The sequence below is a fragment of the Engystomops pustulosus genome, chromosome 4, assembly GCF_040894005.1.
Source record: "Engystomops pustulosus chromosome 4, aEngPut4.maternal, whole genome shotgun sequence".
In the NCBI taxonomy this organism is placed as follows: domain Eukaryota; kingdom Metazoa; phylum Chordata; class Amphibia; order Anura; family Leptodactylidae; genus Engystomops; species Engystomops pustulosus.
The window spans coordinates 19,510,583-19,528,193 of NC_092414.1; the positions used below are offsets into that span (position 1 = coordinate 19,510,583).

A 17,611-nucleotide genomic window follows, 5' to 3' on the forward strand; every position below is an offset into this window, starting at 1 on the left:
GCCAGCAGCGGAGATGTTACGCGGCCGCTGATTGGCCAGCGCACACAGCGTAGGGGGATTAGGAAGCTCCTGCGCGCCGCCCTCTGTGTGAGGGAGAAGTGTCTGAGGTAACAGGAGAAGGGACCCGAGGACAGCGCCGGTACACACAGTAACCATGAAAACTGCATTTATTTGCATGTTTTACCTGTAAAATCTGAAAATACACCCAAAACCTGCAGTTTTTATTCATAATGCACCAATTGAAGCTAACCAATCAGGGCTCAGCTTTTATTTCCCCACAGCTGTTCATAAAGTGAAAGCTAAGCTCTGATTGGTTGTGGAGAGCCACACTTTTGGTCTCAGCCGCTTTTGATAAAATTAGTCCCAAAAGTGTTTTTGGCGGAGGAGTTTGACTTAAAATCAGGTGGGGCTGCAAATTTTTGGTAAGTTTTTAAGAAAAACTATCATATCATGAGTAGCGGATGCACGGCGTGACTTTTTATTAAGAAATTAATAATATTAATGTGAAAAAAAGACAATTGTGAACAATGTGTGGTGAGAAATCAGAGCGGAGTATGAAGGCGCGTTCACACGTTGCGCTTAGGCTGCGGTCACACGTGGTATTTTGAACCCGATTTTGGTCCGTTTTTAAGCAGTCCGTCAAAAAGTGCGTGCGTTTTTGAAAAAGCATCTGTTTTTGACCAGTTTTAATTAAGATAATTGGTAAAACCTGTCAAGAATGGATGCGTTTTTTTTTAACGGACGGCTTCAAAACGGCCAAAAACGGGTTCAAAACGCCATGTGTGACATCACCCTCAGGGTGCGTTCACATGTTCCGCTTGCTCCCCATTCATAAGGGGGGCGGGGCTCGGGGCGATTGCATATGGGTTTCCAAAGAAACGCATGCGAACAGGTTATCAATCGCATGCGTTTTTGTCTGTTTTTAATTTCATAAATTTGGAAAACCGGACAAAAACGCATGCCTTTTTTACGATCTGAAAATGCACTAAAACTAAACTAAAAACGGCCCAAAAACGCCCTAAAAACGCCATGTGTGACATCACCCTTAGGCCGTTGCCACATGTGGCGCTTTGTCTGCGCTTGCAAACGCAGACAAAGTCGCGCCCACCGGGGCGGGCCTCGGCCCGATCGCATCGGTGTTTCTATGGAAACGCCTGCGATCGGGAACGAGCCGCCAGTGTTTCACGATCATAGGGGAAAGACTCCCATAAGAAAGTTAAAATGCAGCAGTCGTGCTCAGCGTCCGATGTATCCGTCGCGTAGTAGGAAGGGGTTAAGACTCTGTTAACGCATGCGTACAGGGTTGTGGACACAATATGTTTCGCAATACGTTATGAAATGCAATGCAAGCAAAATGGGGAGGTGCAGATTTGATCATTCCCTTCCCCTCTGCTGTGGGTGACAGCTGTGGTCATCAACCAGAAACCTGCTACTGCACTTACCCCGGGGCAGAGTAGCAGAGAGCCAGGATCAAAGTCCCACAGAGCACTTGGAGAAGCTACAAGCTATAAATCCATAAACCACAATCCTGCTGCTACTAACAACAAACTCAAAGGTATGATTACGCAACTCTCTATTGTCGAAGGTTGCTTTTGCTTGGGTTATCATTGTGTTTTGAAAACCATTACACCAGCTAAGGGTGAAGACACACGTGGCGTTTTTAGGCTGTTTTTGGGCCTTTTTTAGTAGAGCGTTTTCAGATCGGAAAAAAACGGCCCAGAAACAGCCTAAAAATGCCACGTGTGTCTCCACAACTGAAGGGAGATTTGCCTAATTAAACAGCTGTTAACACCTGCGTTTGCAAAACGCATGTGTTAACCGCGATGTTAATGCATGCGTTAACAATGTGTTAACAACTGTAAGCGTTAACAGCTGTTTAATTAGGCAAATCTCCCTTCAGCTGTAGCAATGCGTTTTTAAACGCACCCTAAGGCCGGCGCCACACGAAGCGCTTTGTCTGCGCTTGCAAATGCAAACGCAGACAAAGTTGCGCCCACTGGGCCGGGCCTCGGCCCGATCGCATCGGCGTTTCTATGGAATTAACGCAAAACAGTTTCCGATCGCAGGCGTTTCCATAGAAACGCCGATGCGATCGGGCCGAGGCCCGGCCCAGTGGGCGCGACTTTGTCTGCGTTTGCATTTGCAAGCGCAGACAAAGCGCTTCGTGTGGCGCCGGCCTAAGGAGGGGAGGTTTGCCTCACTTGTTGCTGTAAACATTTGCGTTTACAAAACTCATCCATTGAGGTTGCGGTGAAGCGGTGTGTTCTTGGTCTGCTCTTGGTGCGTCTTTAGACGCATGCGTTTGGTTGGTTTGAATGCGCGTTTCTTCATTTCTGAAAGTGTGAGGCCGGCGGCACACGTGGCGTTTTGAATCCATTGTTGGGCCGTTTTCAAGCAGTCCGTTAAAAAACGGATGCGTTTTTTAACAGACTGCTTAAAAACGGCCCAACAATGGATTCAAAACCAGCAGCTGAGGCCGGTGACACACGTGGCATTGTCATTCCATTTGTGAAACGCATTAAAAGGGCTGAGGAAAGTTGATTTGCCAGATTACTGTTAACATTTGCGTTTACAAAATACATTGTTAACATGTATTTACTGTTAACATGTGCATGCGTTAACATTGCATTAACAAATGCAAACACTAATGCAATTAGGCAAATCACCTCTCCTCAGCTGTTGCTGTTTCAAAACGCAATGTGTGAACGCGCCCTCAGAGCTTTGATATTGGGTTAAAAATTCAAGTTTTTGTTGCATGGATGCTGTTGCAATTTTTTTTAAAAATTCCTTATTTGTTTTTTGTTTTTTTAAATTTAGATGTGGATTAATCTATCACAGCACACGTGGCGTTTTGAACGCGTTTTTGGACAGTTTTTAAGCAGTCCGTTTAAAAAAAGCATGCGTTTTTGACCTGTTTAAATTAAGACCGGTCAAAAACGGATGCGTTTTCAAAAAAATGCATGCGTTTTTTTAACGAGCTGCTTAAAAAAACGGTGCAAAAACGGGTTCAAAACACCACGTGTGCCGCCGCCGCCCTTAGGTTGATGCCACACATGGCGTTTTTGGTCCGTTTTTTATTCTTAATAGATAAACGGGTTGTAAGCAGCCAAACGCATAATAAAAGGTAAAAAACTGATGCGTTTTTAAACGGACTAAAAACGCATGCTTAAAAAACGGACCAAAAACGCCATTTGTGACATCACCCTTACTCATAGATCTGTGGTAATCTTCTTATATGTATCATCCATGGCATTATTCCTTTAAAAAAAAAAATCTACTTTTATCATTATGCTAATGAGCCCAGAGGACTGAGGGGGCGTTACCAGGGCGCCTTAGTGCTATAGCTTCACCGGCTGTTACACTGTGCAGGAGCACTCTCATCCCCCCCCCCCCCCCCCCCACTGTGAGATTATATCAGGCAGAGGTAGGAGGGAGTGGGGTGGGTGAGACAGTGTAACAGTCTGGAGGGGCTCTGGTAACACCCCAGTTTTAACTGAACTATGGAAATGCAAATCACATATGTTGATGGAGTTTGATTGTAGTGGCCACCATAGTGAAACACTGAAAATAATCCGTAGACCCCCACACAATCCGGCATCTATCACTTACGCAGCTCATATAATATGGAAAAAAAACTCATAAAAATACAAAAAATCCATCCAATTGATGTTCACCCTCTACGCAACCCAAAACTGTCTTCTTCTTCAGAAATTTTGCAATGTTAGACTGCCCTCTAGTGGCTACTTGTAGGCAATGCAGCAAGAAACTGAATGTGTTGAAAAGGGAACACTGGGGAAGTGACGAAAAGAAAATGGGATGTTTTATTTTATTTTTTTTAAACCCACCTCGGCTAATTTTGTGGTGCTAAAAAAAAAACCAAAGGTTTTTTAACAAGGGTGCATCCTTTTGTGTCTCTGTAAACAACACGTATATGTGCCTCCTGTGTTGTATCCAAGTGTTTTTGGTTTATTTTTGATGCTCCATGGTCATGGTCATGTGATGTCACACAGGTGTACGGCTCATTATACCCCTGGTCATGTGATATCACACAGGGGCAAGGCTCGTTATATCCCTGGTCATGTCACACAGGTAAACGGCTTGTTATATCCCTGGTCATGTGATGTCACACAGGGGCACGCCTCGTTATCCCTGGTCATGTGATGTCACACAGGTGCACGCCTCGTTATACCCCTGGTCATGTGATGTCACACAGGTGCACGCCTCGTTATACCCCTGGTCATGTGATGTCACACAGGGGCACGCCTCGTTATACCCCTGGTCATGTGATGTCACACAGGGGCACGCCTCGTTATACCCCTGGTCATGTGATGTCACACAGGGGCACGCCTTGTTATATCCCTGGTCATGTGATGTCACACAGGGGCACGCCTCGTTATATACCCCATGTCATGTGATGTCACACAGGTGCTCGGCTTGGTATACCCCTGGTCATGTGATGTCACACAGGTGTACGGCTCATTATACCCCTGGTCATGTGATATCACACAGGGGCAAGGCTCGTTATATCCCTGGTCATGTGATGTCACACAGGTAAACGGCTTGTTATATCCCTGGTCATGTGATGTCACACAGGGGCACGCCTCGTTATCCCTGGTCATGTGATGTCACACAGGTGCACGCCTCGTTATACCCCTGGTCATGTGATGTCACACAGGTGCACGCCTCGTTATACCCCTGGTCATGTGATGTCACACAGGGGCACGCCTCGTTATATAACCCTGGTCATGTGATGTCACACGGGTGCACGCCTCGTTATATAACCCTGGTCATGTGATGTCACACGGGTGCACGCCTCGTTATATAACCCTGGTCATGTGATGTCACACGGGTGCAAAAACCCAGAAAAACCTAGTCCTGTAGGGGTTAAATTGCACACAGAATATGCTCAGGGAGCGTTCACACGTTGCGTCTTGTCCTGCGTTTCATTGCGTTTGAAATGCATTACAACAGCTGAGGAGAGGTGATCTGCCTAATTACATTACTGTTTACATTTGTTAATACAATGTTAACAATGCGTTTACAATGCATTTGGTAAACGGAACGTTAACAGTAATGTAATTAGGCAAATCACCTCATCTCAGCTGTAATGCGTTTTTAAAATGCAACCAAAGCGCAACGTGTGACCGCTCTACACCTTCCTGCAGTGCATGCTGGTCCTGATATGACAGCAGGGACTGTCTGGATTTGACATTGTAGAATGAATTCCTTGAATTGAATTAACATTCCAAACGTCACAATTGTTCAAGCCATCGGAAAAAAAAAAGACCAAACAATTTTTAACATTTTGTAAATCGGCTTTATAAGAAACAAATGAGAAAGTATAAACCTAAACATTTTTTGAACATATATATGAATACTAAGCATTTCCCATACCGAAGAAACCGGGGGAGGACACCAGGGATGGCGTTGGGTCGGCCGGTGTCTGCTGAGGTCGTGGCTCCTGTGGTAGTGATAAGGTTCTTGCTTTTAGAAGGTGCTGTTGTTGACGGAGACGAAGATGGTCCCGAATTCTCTGCAATTGCTGCTGTGAAATATGCTGCCCATGTTCCTGCGTCTGATGGTGACCACTCGGTCCGTTAGGGTGGCCCGAATATACATTCAAAGCCAATGGTGCTACTTTGCAAGGCCCAGGCCCATAATCTTCCGTTTTCAGTACAGTAAGTGGTGAAATCGGTGACCGTGGTGGTCGCTTAACTGCAGAAGGTTGTGTCGGAGAAGGGGCAACCACTTTACCATGAAGGCGAAAATGATCTATAGCCCGGAACAGCTCCGAAGGGTTATTCGGAGGTATTGCCGCCTCCAGCACGTTCATCAGTGCAGTCTGGGTGCTAATTTGCAGCTGATCCGGAACCTTCCATAAATGTGGGATTAGACTTTCAAGAAATTTTTGATGAGCCATGTCCTCCAAATTCTCCTCCGAAGCCAAGAGTTTTCTCTTCTGACCCCGAGAAGAGATTGACTGCAAAGGAGAAGCTCGAGAGGATGGAGGAATATCTGGACCGGCTTCTTCCACCTCTGCAGACTGTTGCATCTCTACTGCCTCAACAAGGCTGTCGCAGGTTCTGCCAAAGAATATTCGAAAAAAAAAAAATTTTTGGGCTGGAGGAGTAGTAAGATCATGGAGGTACTGTGATGCTTTACATCTAAAGAAAGACGAATTGGCCTGTCCTAAAAACGATTGTGAGGGCTTTTTCTGAAATAATGGGGCAGATTTACTTACCCGGTCCATTCGCCATCCAGCGGCGCGTTCTGTGCGGTGGATTCGGGTCTTCCGGCGATTCACTAAGGTAGTTCCTCCGCCGTCCACCAGATGTCGCTGCTGCGCTAAAGTTCCCCGAGGTTCGCCGGAATGCACAAGCCTATACCTGGTGAAGGTAAGCGCAAGTCCTGCGACACTTTTTTTTTTCTTTTAAAAATGCGGCGGGTTTTCGTTTGGCCACGCCCCCCCCCCCCCATTTTCGTTGCGTGCATGCCAGCACCGATGCACCACAATCCGATCGCGTGCGCCAAAATCCCGGGGCAATCCAGGGAAAATCGGCGCAAATCGGAAATATTCGGGTAACATGTCGGGAAAATGCGAATCGGGCCCTTAGTAAATGACCCCCATTGTATACAAAGTACTTACGTTCCGGGCTCCATGATGTCTTTGAGGAACATCAGCTGGTTCAAGTATAAATATGGCCTCTTTTTAGATGTATTGGCGTCGCCTCTTTTAGGCAAAACCTCCCGTCGAAATTGGTCCCGGCAACTACGCCATCTAGTCTGAATACCAACGACTACAAAAGAAGTAACACCAAAAAAAAACGAATTAAAAAGAGAAACTGTAAATATAGGAAAAGTTAGTACTCGCTTACGAGCTGGAATTTGTGCATGTTAACAATCTGTACAATGTCATCACTAATGTCTTCCATCTCTTTGTTATACTATGTTCAATAAAGCTTATTTACCCATAAATATGGGGAAAAGTTATTATAGAAAAAAACACACAAAAAAAAAAAACCAAGGGAAAAAAATGGGGAATGTCCTCATCCAAGCAAAATCAGAGCTTTAAGGAAAAGCGCATGGAGAAAGGCACCATGTAAAGATCATTCATAAATGCACTGGGATTTTTGCGCACCCAATCCCTTTTTGGCGCACCTGCGCTGGCTTTTTTTATGCGTCACAATTTAAGGGGCGGGCCGTCGGACTATCCGAATGATTCGGACTGATCGCGGGATTTAAAATTTCAAATTGTGTTACAAGAACATGCACTTGCATGCACCAGGAAGAAGAAGGTGAACTCCTGCGGACCTGAGCGGGGAAGAGACACATGCAGGATTTGGGGCGCTCGATCTTAATGAATTCCGACACACGGACAATGCCCTTTTGATGAACTCCAGCAGCTGCGTAAGTAAATGTGCCCCATTGTCTCAAAAAACAAAAGGGATCAGGGGGTAAAAAAAAGGACATGATTTCCCCAAACGGGATCGGCATAAACTCGAGGGACAGATACGGGGATTAAAACTTACAATACAAGGTTCGTAGAAAGGCTCACCATGAAAGCGCACCCTCACGTTGGGGTGACTACACAAACTCTAGAGTCAAGCAAAAAATCGAATCTACTCCACATAAAAAGTCCAAACAGGATAATGATACGAAACTGCGTAGACTAAGGTGACATTAAAAAGTTGCTTCGTTACTTACGGAGTTTGGACTTCTCCGCTGAGGTACTTGTGGACCACACGTCTGGCACCAGCCTCTGAGCAACGGCCTCCCAGGCAGAGCCCCTCTTCTTGCGGTCACAATACGATTCTGACCGCTTGTCCCATAGCTCTGGCTGCTCTTGGACCAAAATAATCAATTTTTCGACATCAAATGACATGTTGGCACAAGTGAGTCGTGTGGACATCTACTTTCTTTTTATCCCTAGCAACATCCGTAAAAAAAAAAAAACGCTCCACGCACAGATGTCACGGAAGTCCATAGTCCACAAACGTGAGAAAAATAGCAGTGCTTTCCCAGCGGACGGCGTACGGACGTGAAAAATACCGCGCAAATGAGCACTTAATGATTTACCAGACGTGCTGACGTTTACATGGCCAAAGGTCTCCGAATACTTCTGTGTGCAGAGCGCCCAATACATAGAGATGGGCCTTGGGATTTTCTAATTACCGTGACTTATATATGGAATTTTAAAGGATTTTAATTGAATCAAAAAACCCAAAGGGGACAGGTTTTGTTACCCTCGACCAGACTTTTTGTATTTTTGCATTTCAGTTTTTAACTCCTTGCTCCAAAACTTTATCTTTTTAGATTTTTTTTTTTTCTGGTTACAGAGCCATATAAAGGCTTATTATCTGCTCACTGGCACCTTTTTACCCCTTAAAGGGGTTTTCCCCAGGAACAAAAGTTAGGCCCTATTCACGGGATATACTAGTATACACTAGAGGGGCCGGCGGGCTGTATGCGCTGGCGGAGGGGCCGGCGGGCTGTATGCGCTGGCGGAGGGGCCGGCGGGCTGTATGCGCTGGCGGAGGGGCCGGCGGGCTGTATGCGCTGGCGGAGGGGCCGGCGGGCTGTATGCGCTGGCGGAGGGGCCGGCGGGCTGTATGCGCTGGCGGAGGGGCCGGCGGGCTGTATGCGCTGGCGGAGGGGCCGGCGGGCTGTATGCGCTGGCGGAGGGGCCGGCGGGCTGTATCCAGATTGTCGCTCCCTGATGATGTCACGGGAAGTATCAATCTAAGCCAATATGGCAGCGGCTTTTTACCGCCGTGGGCGATTGAAAGGTTAACAACCACGATTGTTGCCAGCCCCAATCGTGGGTGTTACAATTTTTTTTATTTTTTTTTTACAATTTTGAAGACCCCCTAGAGTACTGTAACCCTTGGTTGTCTGATCCTATCACATTCTACAATACTACAGTATGGCAGTATATGGGGATTTACCACATCATCTATTACAATGTGCAAAATGTAATTGGGTCTTTGTATGACCCGAGGCTGTCATAGAAACAGATCATGGCGTGCTGCCAGCTTTTTAGTGCGGCCAGGACTGGGGGCATACCGGGGCAAGTGCCAGGGCCCAGGGCTGCTGGGAGGGCACACAGAAGGCTAAAAATAAGGAATCCATAGTGGGTTAGGGGGACTTTATATGAAATAACCATGAGGGGATGTTTGGGATGATAAACTAGGGAATATTTTGGGGAACAGGAGACTGTTTTAGTTTCTGAATTTTTAATGCCGCCACTTGAGTTCACTGCAACGGGGCCTACTGAGGCTCTGTCGCCTACTGAAATCTGCAGCTGACCCTTCTGGGGGCGATCGAAGGGTTAACACTGATCACTGGTGTTACTGGGGGGGAGTTTGCTGCAATATGCAGCAAATGCTCACCGGCTGTGGAGAGGGTCAGCCCGCGAGCCCTCTCCGAATAGCTGCGGCCAACGCATGACGCAGTAATACATTAAGAGGTTAGAGGAAATCTACCACCAGAATGCATAATGATAAACCAGGGACACTTACTCATAGATCCAGGCACTGTGACTGTGGTAATCTTCTTATATTTGTCCTCCATCCTTCTTCTCTATAAGATCAACTTTTAAAATTATGCTAATGACCCAGAAGTGCTCTGTGCTTGTTACCAGACCCTCACTGATCCCTAAATTGGAGCAATATGTGCTTTTTCTTGCCCTTCCAAGTCTATGGAAATACAGCACAGAGCCCGATGGTTTACATCAAGAGACTCCTATTTTCCTGGACGTGGACACCCATCATTAATCCTCCTTTCAATAGAAAATAACGGGCAAATCTTTTTTTTAAAGAGAACCCGTCATGCAAAATAACCCCCCTAAACTAAATATATTTTCATACACTGCCATTAGAGAGCATTGCCTCTATCCCTTCATTGTCCCTCTACATGCCTGTAAACCTAAGCAATGAGGTCCTAAAGCTGTATGCAAATGACCTGTGAAATGCCCAATGAAGCATTAGCATATTCAAGCTGTCCACTCTATTCATGAGTGGGAGGCACAGCCACACCCCCAGTGCATGACTGACAGCCTGTATAATGATGTGAGGCTGTATAATGATGTGCTTCCTGGTGCTGGTGGCCACGCCCCCTGCAGCCTGTGTGTGTGTGTATAGGAGAGATACAGCAGCTCCAGGCAGCCATGTTATAGCAGAACAGGTCAGGTACTTGTGTAGCTGATGTCTGTGTCTCTCACCTGTATATTAGGAAGATGCAGCATGTCAGCAGATGCAGCACACACACTAGCCATGCTTTACTATACATTACACACAGACATGAGCAGGGGGAGGAGAGGGGAGGGGTAACAGGGGTGACATCACTGCCTCTGACCATGTGACCAGCCTCATTTACATGATAAAGAATAGATGATTTTACAATGAATAATGTATGAAATAACTAGATAAAGGCTGGGATGGGATCCTTGTGAGCTGCTCCAACAGGAAGAGGTGACAGGACAAGTGACACAGACCTGATGACAGGTGTCCTTTAAAGGACATTTACCATGAGTGTTACTGATTTGTAGACGTGTCCTACTAAGAAGTTCCTGAGGAACATGATGCTAATTAGTCCCGTTCCGATACAGTGCCACAGTGCATAGTGCAGGTACTGGGGCGGGACCGGGGAGACTTGTATCGGAACGGAATAAATTTAAAAGATGAGACACTTATAGTTATATCAAGTTATAATAAAAGAAGTCCTGAGGAACATCATCCTTTAGGATCTTCTTAGTAGGACACGTGTGCCATCTGTAAACTGATGGTAGATATCCTTTAAAGTGATTGGCCACTTATCCTAGTTAAATTTGGATAGCTATTATCTAGTAATAGAGAGGCCAATGTCTGAGCCTGCACCAGCCAAGTGTTATGCCCGTCATAAATGGAGGCCACAGAACCAGCATGTGTCACGCGGCTGTAGTTACAGCTTTTGGACACTACAATAACAATGGAGCCACTGTGCTCCCTGTTTGTGGCACCATTCTTGTTTATCAGTATAAATCCTTGGCCAACCCCTTTAAGACGCCAGTGTTCTTACAGCCGCTTGTCACAGGGAGGCGTCCTACTTCTTCTTCGCGAGGACCGTGCCTTCAAGTAAAACAAGATCAACAAGTAGCCTTTAAACCCTGTATATATAACTTCAAGGAAGCTGACGGGACTTTATAAAGTCTTCAGATAACACGTCGGCAGCACAATGGTTGGCGCAGGATGAAAGCAAAAACACCTTTTTATTGAGCGCACTATCTCCCCAGCGATAATAACCGCGTGGTATAACTGGAAGAAAGGAAGAAGGGAAATACTTGAAATATTTTATCTGGAAAAGGATAATGCGTTCAAGATTTGAAGCAGTTTACTGCGTTGTCTACATATGTCTCGGAGATGTGCCTAAGGGGAGGCATTCTTAAAGGGGCAACAAAATATAGTTTCCATACACCATATAAAAAGACACACATGGATGTTGGTCTCACGTTGCGATTATTTTACCCTTTGGCAAGTGGACGTGGACGTGGATGGGCATGAAGGGGGGTGCAGCCGGTGGTGGAGTGGGCTGCTGAGGGACACTCCCACTCCGAGCATGTACGATCCCTATAGCCTGTGACTATGCAAGCCCAACCATTGTTGGCTAATGGCACAAATAATACAAGACCCGGTGTACAATTGCATGTGCACAGCCCGGCCGCCCGTTTTAGCTCCTCCGAATGATAAATCCCCTCCTTTGTTTGTATCCTCACCATCGGCCTGTTCTATAGTCCGAATTCCAGAACCACATTAACATCAGTCACACTGGGGAACCCAACCGACGGACCCCAGTTCCCAATACCTGGCCTGTGGTCACTGGGAAGACCCTTTTAAAACACCTTTAAAGGGAACCTGTTACCAGAAAACTGTTTTTAGGTTCTCCCACGTCCCCACAGTCAATGCCAAGCATATTCGAAAACAGTTTTCATTGGATTTCTAGCATGTTTCTTTCAAACAATAACTTTTATAAAATTTTCCCTGGCTCCCTGACTAGTCGTCCCCTGCTCAAAGTAAGTGCCCCCTCCACAAACAGCTCCAAAAACCACTCCCACATCCGTCCGCTACATTTCTTCATGCCTCCACCTCCCTTCATACTCTCGTGGAACTGTTCTTTCAACTCGTTGAGCACTGGGTTGAGGCGGCTACGCAACTCGCTACGGAGTTTGCGTACCTGTATCCGCCTCACTGTCTACCAACCCTGTGCTGAACCCGGCGCATGCACAGGTGGAATGGAGATCGCCGGCGCTTCTCCACTCCTATGTGCGCATGTCCGCAATCTGATGCTGACATCGCAAGCGCTAGAATCGCTTGCTCGGTCTGCGAGAGTATGCAGGGAGGCGGAGGCATGAAGAAATGTAGCAGAGGGATGTGGGAGGGGGACGACGATGACCACGCCCAGGGGACGACTATGACCACGCCGAGGGAACGACTATGACCACGCCCAGGGGACGACTATGACCACGCCCAGGGGACGACTATGACCACGCCCAGGGGACGACGAGGCAGGGAGCCAGGTAAAGTTTTATAAAAGTTATTGTTTGAAAGAAACAAGCCAGGAATCTCATGAAAACTGTTTTCGGATATGCTTGGTATTGACTGTGGGGACGTGGGAGAACCTAAAAATGGTGCAGGACTATGACTCACCAATGCCAAGATTAGAGGGGTCCACAACTATCTCAAAAAGATACAGTCTCATCAAACCCAGATAATCAACGCTTGTCGAGTTTTGTCGAAAACGGCGCAGAGCACTTCTACGGAAACGGATACGAACTAACCTCCACTTACGGTCTGGATTTGACTTTCAACCGGGACAGAGAGGCAACACAAGATTTGGAGGTTCATAAAACCTAAATTCCTATCTCAAATAAGTACAATTCTGCTACTCGTACCAGAGAGCAATGCATTGTGGGAGCTGAGCTCACACAATTGTGAAGTTGATTTGTTCGTTTCCTAAAGCAACCAACAGAATAAGAATATTTTGGAACTTTGAATCGCCCTTGACTCTTTTTGTCTCCGTTTGACATCTTGTCGTCAAGTCTTTCGATGTTCCTTACGGTGAAAAGAAAGAATGTGAAGCATTCCCCCGCGAGCAGTGACCCGCCAGCTGCCGACCACTGTCATGGAAGTCATAAAGCTTTATTGACTACGTCCTACATTGAACAAGGCGAGAAGCTGTGTAGACCCAAAGCAACCATCCTGAAGACCACCAACGTACATGATCGCACAAGGCGACATTGACAGGTCCCCGGGCGCTAGGCGATGGGTTAACGCCGATCAAAGTCTTGTCCTTGAAGGAACCTTGTTTTATGTGAAACCAATGCCCCACGAATTTGACAAAGCGGCAAATTAAGCGTCTTAACGTTTTGTGTCACATAGTTGGCAATAACCTGGAGGGGCGCTAAGCAACTGGGAATGTTGTTATTAAAAGTTTTACCCTTTTGTGCACGCGGAGGAAAAACAACAAGAAACATTTCTATAAACCCCCGGAGAAACTTCTGCTGGAAGGAACCGGAATTAATGGCATGGCCAAAAAAATTCTTTTTAAATTCCTAAAAATAAAAAATAAAAATTTTTTTTGGGGGGGGTGAAAATCATCTGAGAGAAACTAAATGCAATGTCCAATCATTATCTATTTTTTTGGTTTTCAAGTGGTGCTAACATTTAGGAAAGCTGAGCTGTGATTGGTTAGTACTGATTCCTACTGATCACAGCCATGGTTTGATGCCTTAGTATCTTCAGACTGGACATGTAATACCGGACCTCCTAAATTGAATGGTTTTCTACACAAAAAATACGAATCTGAAGTTCTTGAAATCAAGTTGGGGGTACAAAATCCAGCAACCCCTTACTCGTAGATCTAGGCACTGTGACACAGTGGTAATCTTCTTTGGTTGCTAATAAGGTCTGAAGGGCTCTGGTGGATATATCCAGAGCTTCCCAGTGTACCTCAGTGCTGTAGCTTCACAGGATGTTACAATGAGCAAAGCAGGACTCCCCCCCCCCCCCCTCCCCTGTACTTCCTGCCGCAGCTGTTGGAGAAGGGCGAGAGCAGGGGGTTTGGTGAGACATGTTCTGCTCATTGTAGCAGCCTATGAATCTGCAGCACTGAGAGTCTCTGATAACACCCTCCGAGCCCTTCGGACTCATTAACATAAGTTGATTTTAGAAAGTAGGAGGCCATGGATAACAAATATAAGAAGATTACCACAGGCACTGTGGCTGGTTCTATGCGTAATGTCCCTGGTTTATTATCATGGTAGATTTTCTTTAACGTGGAAAAACCCTTATAAGATTGTAGCTTAAAATTTAGTGTCACTTTTTTTTTTGGGTTACTGGGACTCTCTAACCAGCTTTTACAACACTGAACTGCCACCAATCTCCGATATGAAATGCAACTGAGCTGAGTCACTTTTTTCTTTAAGTCACTTTTTAAGCTCTATAGCAACTCCATGTTTCTGGTGTCATTGTAAAGATGAGAATCTCGTCTTTCAAAACTAATCTTGTGCTATCAAATTAGAGGCTGCTAGAAATAGATACAAACTGCACCTATTGGGGCTTTCTGGTGCAGATTTTGACCATACGCAACATTTATTACTGCGACTCCACAGAATTGCACGCTCTATGTTAAAGGTGCACCAAAAAGAAGATGGTGCACACTCCCCGAGCAGTGCAAGGGGTGCCAGATAACTGAAGAACGTGCAGCAATAATCTGCCATACCCTGCACATTGGGGAGGGAACCTGCACATCGTAGAGATTGCACTAGTTTTGATAACTGTGGGCCAATGCCTCTACAAAATTTGGAGAATTCTATCTTTACAATGACACCAGAACCTTGGATCTAGCTGCTACAGAATCCAATATAGAGGCTTCTGAAGTGACACCCACGCTCCAGTGACTCTTTTCAGACACATGATGACTCTTCTCAGCTCATTTACATATGAAATAGGGGTGGGGTGTTTTTTTTTTCATAGGTTAAAGGGTGAGATTCTACATAAAAGAGGGAATTCTAGAACAGATTTTTCATCCCTGACCTGAGGGGTTTAATGCTAGTTGAAAGGGGTAAAATCTGTGGTAGGGTTGCTATACAATTATAGGGCGGCAGAGTGGGTAGCACTTCTGCCTTGCAGCGCTGGGGTCCTGGGTTTGAATTCCACCCAGGTCAACATCTGCAAAGAGTTTGTATGTTCTCTCTGTGTTTGAATGCGTTTCCTCCGGGTCCTCCAGTTTCCTCCCACACTCCAAAAACATACTGTTAGGCTGTTAAGATTGTGATCCCCATGGGGACAGGGACCAATTTGACATGCTTTGTGCAGCGCTGCGTAATCTGTGTGCACTATATAAATAAAGAATTCTTCTTCCTTCTTCTTTCTTCTTTCTTGTTCCTTCTTCTTTCTTGTTCCTTCTTCTTTCTTGTTCCTTCTTCTTTCTTGTTCCTTCTTCTCACTATACAATTATTATATATATATTATACAATTGTATACAAACTATACAAGTTATTCCTATACTATTTGCTATGTGAAAGTTTTTACTTTCTAAATTTGGGTATTCAGAAAAATGACGGCATCTGTGGCCAACAAAGGAAGTTTCCCTTATGTAATGTTAGGATTTAGTAATTATCCATTGTCTCCCAGCTCCCCCCCCCGCGCTATTGTTTTCCCAGGTTTTTTCCCTCTAAATGAAATCTCCAGATACAGAGAAATCCTGAATGTGTTTTCCTCAGACTGAAGGGGTCATCGTTCTGTAACAAATGATTTTTCTCTTTGCTTAGTTCTCGTCTATTCCTCCGTTTTCTGCCAGCTGAAACAATACCAACTCCTTGATTTTTTTTTTTTTTTTTTTTCCTCGACAGTTTTGGAAGGGTTTCCTGTTTTGCTGGGAGAATTGGCAATGTCCCCTTAATTCGCAAACCATATTTTGCCTGGAGACTCAGCAAAAGGGGGATTAGAACACAAAGCGGCGGCTGTATCTAGCGATATAATAATAAAAGTGATCGAGAATCTCTGGAAAAATGTAAGCGTGACGCTGAGCGATCCCACCACAGCCAGGAAGAGACACGTGAAGGTTTATTTTTTCGCAGAAGAAATTATACTATAAAGGAAAAGTGCAGTAGCTGCGTGTTAAAGGGGGTCTCCAACCCCCCAAAATCGCCATACATAATAAACCCAACGTCGTGTAGTGCTTTTTATAGGCTTTTCCGAAAATAGCTTTCCCGTTTCAGAACAATTTGTCATTTCGGAAAAAAAAAAAGCCAATTTTTTTTATCTTTATGCAAATGAGCTGCTTTGTGTTCCAGGGGCGGGGCCTTCCCTCCTGGTGCACTTGGTATCTATACTCTGAGTCATCTAGTACCAAGCCTGTACTCAATAATAGGGATGAGCGGACCCAAACGACAAGAGGTTTGGCATTTGGGATTAACGCCACCAGTAACACCCGTGATCGGTGCAGGCATCGATAGTGGGTGTTAACCCTTTAAATGCCACAGGTAAAGCCATTATTTTCAGTATGTTCATCGCTCCGTGTGACGTCTTCCTTGGGGAAAATGGTAGCGTGGATGTGCCGTCAGCATTTAAAGGGTTCACACACCCGCGATCAGTGCCGGCACCGATCCCTGGTGTTGAATAGAGACGTATGTGGTTCCATACCTTTAAATGGCGCCAGTGGGATTCAAAGGGTTATCTCCCATAATAAGGTTACCGGTGAGTACCCAAACCAAAGTTTTGCTTGTAACATGTTTTGTAACTGTCCTCTACTTAAAGGGGTTTTTCCACAAGCAACAGTTAGGCCCTATCCGCGGGATAGGGCCTAAAATATTGATCAGTGGGGGTCTCCGTGCTGAGAACCCCACAGATCACGAATATCTGTGGGGTTGGTCCGTCAGACTAAAGGAACAGATGGCCAAGCGCGGCGCTCGGCAAATTCCATCAGCTCCATAGAGATTAATGGAGCAGAGCGGTCATGCGCGGCCGTCTGCTCCATTAGTCTGACGGAGCGACGAGGGGTCCAAAGGAGGTACGTGGGACCCTAACGGACCCCTTGTTTTCGTGATCTGTGCCCCACTGATCAGAAAGTTGGACCCTAGAACTTTTGTTTGTCGGAAACCCGACTTACAGACAATCCCTAGGTACAGACGGACCCCTCTGCCCACTGTGATGTCTGGTGAAGCTCTCTGGATGTTACTATAGTCCCAGACTGTAATGATCAGCTGTAAGGTGTATGTAATGAAGCTTTATGTATAATCCTTCTTCCAGTTACACCGGTTCAAAAAAAAAAAATTGTCTGCAGTTACAATTATAAAATATAAGGTTAGTTCTGACTTACATACAAATTCAGCTTAAGAACCTATCTTGTATGTAACCCAGGGACTGCCTGTATATCACATTGATAAGACAATAACAGAACAACCCTCCTCCATGGAGTAGTATGGTGCGCCAGAGTATGATGTAGCCCCCCTGCCCTACTGCGTGCTGGACAGATCAGTAGGCTCGGGCCTCCTGAGGTATCCGACCGGTGGCTGCACCCGTGCGCAGTTGTGGAATTGCGCTTTGACCCGCTACTGTTTAGACCTAGAGGGGCA

General features: G+C 45.8%; 1 protein-coding gene and 1 long non-coding RNA gene across 2 annotated transcripts in view; one reads left to right on the forward strand and one right to left on the reverse strand.

Annotated features, from left to right (window-relative positions):
• The first annotated feature begins 1,403 nt into the window (after window positions 1–1,403).
• Window positions 1,404–17,611, forward strand: part of LOC140126219 (uncharacterized) — a 173,943-nt gene continuing 157,735 nt past the window's right edge. The window contains exon 1 of the long non-coding RNA XR_011854785.1: window positions 1,404–1,555. This is a non-coding gene — a long non-coding RNA (uncharacterized lncRNA). The remainder of the gene's footprint in view (window positions 1,556–17,611) is intronic.
• Window positions 5,378–7,882, reverse strand: LOC140125836 (uncharacterized). The gene is made up of 3 exons (XM_072144711.1): window positions 7,705–7,882; window positions 6,647–6,797; window positions 5,378–6,083 (listed from the first exon to the last, which is right to left on the reverse strand). The coding sequence occupies exons 1-3, from the start codon at window positions 7,880–7,882 to the stop codon at window positions 5,378–5,380; spliced, it is 1,035 nt and encodes a 344-aa protein (XP_072000812.1).

Bases quoted from the DNA above. Each gene is read 5' to 3' on its own strand.
- LOC140125836 (XM_072144711.1), bottom strand. From the start codon at position 7,882: ATGTCATTTGATGTCGAAAAATTGATTATTTTGGTCCAAGAGCAGCCA. The intron at 6,798-7,704 runs GTAAGTAACGAA...CTTCTTTTGTAG, and splicing joins AGCGGAGAAGTCCAAACTCC to TCGTTGGTATTCAGACTAGA. The intron at 6,084-6,646 runs GTAAGTACTTTG...ATTCTTTGGCAG, and splicing joins GACATCATGGAGCCCGGAAC to AACCTGCGACAGCCTTGTTG.